At 42.0% G+C, this 4,973-nt stretch overlaps 1 protein-coding gene across 1 annotated transcript; it reads right to left on the bottom strand.

The window, feature by feature from the left end:
* Positions 1-278: 278 nt before the first annotated feature.
* Positions 279-3,204, bottom strand: LOC141085521 (uncharacterized). The gene is made up of 3 exons (XM_073570941.1): positions 2,432-3,204; positions 2,168-2,285; positions 279-1,191 (listed from the first exon to the last, which is right to left on the bottom strand). Exons 1-2 carry the CDS (start codon positions 2,931-2,933, stop codon positions 2,176-2,178), a joined length of 612 nt encoding a protein of 203 aa, XP_073427042.1. The 5' UTR covers positions 2,934-3,204; the 3' UTR covers positions 279-1,191; positions 2,168-2,175.
* Positions 3,205-4,973: the final 1,769 nt, after the last annotated feature.

The raw sequence follows: 4,973 nt of genomic DNA, 5'->3' as shown, positions 1-4,973 counted from the left end.
GTAACAAAGTCAGCTCTGCTGCATATATACTTGTCCACGATCCGTTATTTATTTCGGATGGGATCTGGAACCATATTTTATCTTATCAGCAGCAGTTAGTAACTAGAAGATTCCTTAGATTTAGGAAACCACGAACAGAACATTTTGTGCTCAAAATAACTGGCACAGGAGCAAAAAATGATATTATTGAATCTTATGTAGTGTCAAAAGTCAGATCATAGGCAATCTTGGCTCCGCTTTCCCCCTCGACTTAATAAAATCATGAAACGACAACCGCATTTAGGTATAAAAGTCATATAGTTTACTTTTCTCATATAGCAATATTCTGTACATGTGTTTGCACAACAATAACAAAGTCATAGAAAACTGTACATGCATAGTTATAGGAAAAAAAAAAATACTTTTTCTCTCTCCAAAAGGAGACATACGTATAGCCTCTGGAACCGTTTCCTAGCCAGTATTATGGCTTAACATTGGAGTACTTCCAACATGTTATATAAATATATAACTTATTTTAATGTTTTCTTATGTTACATAGTTGCTGTACAATAATGGTGGTATATATATATCAAAATATATATAAAAAAAGAAAAACAGTGCAAAAAAAAAACAACGGGAATACACAAACAAGAATGCTACATAAAGAGAAAACACATCTGCACACGTCTATCGGTTTGCATAAGCTAAACCAGGGGTTTGTCACCCCTTAGCTCTTCCCTGTGTTGCTCAACTACAACTCCCAATAGCGCAAAAAAAAAAAAAAAAAATTTAAACAAAATTGAGTTGTAGTCTGGCAGGACCTGGAAAGCTGAAGGGTGAAAGTCCCAAGCTACATTCACAGCACTGACACAAGACAGGACAGATGGGACGCCACCCTGCCAGCTTGGCATTCTCCCCTTTAGCAAGAAAAAAATAAAAAAAAGAAAGAGCCAGTACAGACATCCAAGTGTGCGGATAGAGTGCGTGCAATATTAGGAAGTCCTCATCCCCTTGTGGGATTTTTTTTTTTTTTTTTTTTTTTTGACGACACGTCCACATCCAAGGCTGGCGAATTGCTTTCGAATAAGACCATGCAGAATCTTAGAATTCTGGGGTTACGGTAAGTCTTGCACGCAACCTCTCTTTTTCCCCTTCATTCCTTGGTCTGGTAAGGGATTTATTTCTTCAAGTCCTTGATCATTAAAAAAAGACCTAAAAATGTAGAAGAAAAAGACAATTATTATACAACCCAAATACATGGTGGTGCTCAGTTACAGGGAGAGGTTAGTGGCGCACAGCTGAGCCCCCCTCCCTTCTTCCATAGCTCTCAGCCATTAGAAGACCCTGCCCTTGTTTATCTTGTGAGCAGTCTCTCTCCAGCCCTGCTCCCCCTCCCCCACCTTCTTCCCCTCTCCTAACCCCCCTTTCCCGCCAGTACAGCTTGTTTTGCAACTTTTTTTTTTTTTCTTTTCGTTAAAGAACTTTCCAAGGAGGAGCTAAAAGAGATTGAGTAACACTGCCTGGAAAAAAAAAAAAAAACCTATCATCATGTGCACAGTCACCAACTCCCACTTTCTACAACCAAAACAACCTCAGGAACACAACTTTGCACTTCTGCAATTTGCGTACAACCTACTCTCTCCTCCCTCCCCACCCAAAAAAAAAACAAAAAACACAACACTTAACTGTCCTTAGGTCACATCAGTCATAAACAACCCAAGATGGAAAGAATAAAAAACAACAACAACCCATAATGGAGAGAATAAGAGCGACAACAACTCTAGATGGAGAAAATAAAAACACAACCCAAAATGGAGAGTGTAAGTACAACAACAACCCAAGATAGGAGAGAAGAAGTACAACAACATCCCAAAAATGGAGAGAATAAAAACACAACCCAAGATGGAAAGAATAAAAAACAACAACAACCCATAATGGAGAGAATAAGAGCGACAACAACTCTAGATGGAGAAAATAAAAACACAACCCAAAATGGAGAGTGTAAGTACAACAACAACCCAAGATAGGAGAGAAGAAGTACAACAACATCCCAAAAATGGAGAGAATAAAAACACAACCCGAGATGGAAAGAAAAGACAACAACAACGACCCAAGATTGAGAGAATAAAAAAAACTAACAACCCAAAATGGAAAGAAAATTAAAGAGAAAAAAAAAAAAAAAACATACCAAGATATTCATCTGATTTTTTTCCTAGGGGTCTGCTCCAAAGTGCAAAATGGGTGGTGGGCAACTTTCATGTGGTCAGTCTTGGGGGCTTGTATTCTCTTCCTCTTGGGGAAGTAATCTAAAGCAAAGAAGGGAATGACCAGGTTAGAGGAGAGGAAGGAGTAATGATAGAGGATGATACATTTCAGGTAACACAAGGGTCATCCATGATACAATGTTGCTGCTGTGCCAGCTTGTAGCACAGCCTGGATTAGTGGAGCTTACCAGTAATGGAAGTGCTGATCTCCCTCTTTCTGAGAAGGGATGAAGTGGAGTGTGTTGAGGTCTTGGATGGCCCTTTAACTCCTTGGCATTTCTTGACAGCCTTGTCTGCGTTCTCCTTTGCGCACTCCTGCGTCTCCGGCACAGCTGGTGACTCCTCTCTGGTATCTCCTGTTGGCACAAGGAGCCTGATACTTGGTTGCCTGGACAATGGGGTGGCACTGTCAGGGCACAGTTTGCTCTCCCTGTAAAAATTTGGCATTTCTGTGCTTTCCAAAGGCTCCCAACAAAAAGTCCCCTTTAGTGGCGTCCCAGAATCAAAATCAAAGTTCCATCTTTGACAGTCAGATGCCTGGATCTCCTTGAGTTGCCTCTTCAGCTCAGATCTCAGCTCGTCGTGATCGATGGGGCCAAACAAACTCCTGCAAACTCCCCTTCCACTGGCCCCCATCCTGGGCAGCAGTAAGGCTGGCATGCTGTCCTCCTGCAGAGCAATGTTTGCCATGACTGTGGTAGATGTTTACTATAAAGCAGTAGTAGAAAGGCTTGAGTGCGCTCTGGATATGTCTGGGCAGGGATTGGGAAGCTTATATAGAAAGGGAGCAGGAGTGGAGGTGAGGAGGAGACAGAAAAGAGGAGGAGGAGATTGGTAGTGACTAGAGGAAAACACTCTGACGACTGGGCAGGGACTGGAGGGGAGGAGGTCCTGCTGGAGAGCTCCTTTCTTTACCTTTTAGGTTTCCAGCAAGGGTGGAGTTCCAGATCAGGTTAAAAAAAAAATATTTAAAAAAATCCTCTATTTCCCCTCCTCCCTTGCAAATCCAGTGCCAACTTTACTCCCCATTCACTATGCAAAAAAGAGGAGGGCTCCCAAAGTCAAGGGGGCTGCAACATTGCTTCTTATGGAGAGGAGAGGGGGTAGTAACATTGACTTATAAACTGTAAGTGATATTTTCTTCTTTGTCTCCTCCACTACCCTGCATTATTCCATCTTCCTGAGTGCATCCCAAAGGGCATCATATTCTATCCCCCTGTGGATTTCACTCTATTTAACCCATTCTGCTGCGGGGCTTAATAAAGAACTATATTATTCCCCGCTGCTAGAAAATGCTGCAGACAATTATAGGAAGGGGGAAGACCAAAAAAAAAAACAGATGGTGCCCAGTGCAGAGGGAAAAAAAATCCTGGACCCTATAAAGTGGAAACATAGGGCGGTCAGGTGTCTGCTGCGGGGTCTCCCTTTATATATCTGTGGGTTACGCATCATTTTGCTTCTGATTGTACCAGTGAAGCGGGACAGTCCCACATCTGAGCCAGACCTTCTCCATTGGCACTTCTATGGGTATTTATACAACACTAATGTAGCAGAGCGGAGTTTGTCATTATTGGGCGCTACATTGTTCCTGCAGACTGAGAGCTGTGGACATAATGCAGTTCGGTTCGGTGTAATTGCACATGCCTCTAGAAAATACAAGGTTTTTCATGACATATTTGCAAAAGCCCCATAAAAAAAAAATGAGCACGATGGGGTTTGATAAAAATTATATCTGACCCTAAAACTCGTATGTAGCGTGTTATATAGTTAGAAAACATTTTTAAAAAAAATTAAAACTGGTGCCAAACAATAAATGGGGAGAAAAAGAAGGCTACGGCAACGTGGTGACTTTGGCCATGACACGGAGCGCTTTAATGCAAAGGATTGGGGAGGCGTTGGGACTGCAAGCTATAGCCATGCGGAATATGTTGGCGCTATATAAATAAAGATGATGTTATTATATTACAGCAATAAGAAAGATACAAAACGGACAGGGGTGGTTGGATTTTTGCAGCTTGTTTGTCACAGTGCAGACTGGGTAGCTGCAAAAAAAAAATATGCTTCGATCCAAACATTGAAAATTTGATCCATACCTGAAAAATCATAAGATGTCTGAGGATAAGCTATCAATGTTTGATTGGTGACCCTGTCTTCCCTAATAATCCAGTTATAAGACAACTGGGTGTTGCCATCAGTAGCGGCTTAAAGACCACACCCACTTGGCTAAAGAAGTAAATGGGCGAAAGGGTCATATTTCCGAAATGGAAAAACATCACCGGATTCAGGAGAACCGTGGCAAGTAAATGATATATATATATATATATATATATACATAATTTCGTATCTTTAAAAAGTCGAACTGCTTCAGTTTGCATTGGAGAAAGCACCAACTCACAAGTGCAAACTCAATCAAACATCTCTTCTTGTGACTCCTCATTGCCGGGCTGTGTCTCTGCACAGTGTGATAGTGTCAGACTGAGAAGGGACACGTCCTTCTGGACTATAAAGATGGATGAGGTAGAAGACGAGAAGGGACACACAGAGTGCAAAAGGATGAACCGCGGCATCTCAATGGTTAAACGTCCTCAGCCTGGAGCTAGTTGGCTCCTAAGCCTCTCAATGCACGCAGAGTGCACAGGGCCGAGTGGAATCCAGCACTTGCTTGGGTTCTTCGGGTGCACGACAAATTCAGCTCTGCTACATAGACGCTCACTTCTGCAATCTTTTTTC

Source organism: Dendrobates tinctorius, unplaced genomic scaffold (genome assembly GCF_039654945.1).
Source record: "Dendrobates tinctorius isolate UK_male_01 unplaced genomic scaffold, ASM3965494v1 ptg000028l, whole genome shotgun sequence".
Classification (NCBI taxonomy): Eukaryota; Metazoa; Chordata; class Amphibia; order Anura; family Dendrobatidae; genus Dendrobates; species Dendrobates tinctorius.
The sequence above is the reverse complement of the archived record's forward strand: the minus strand, read 5'-3'. Positions and strand labels throughout refer to the sequence as shown.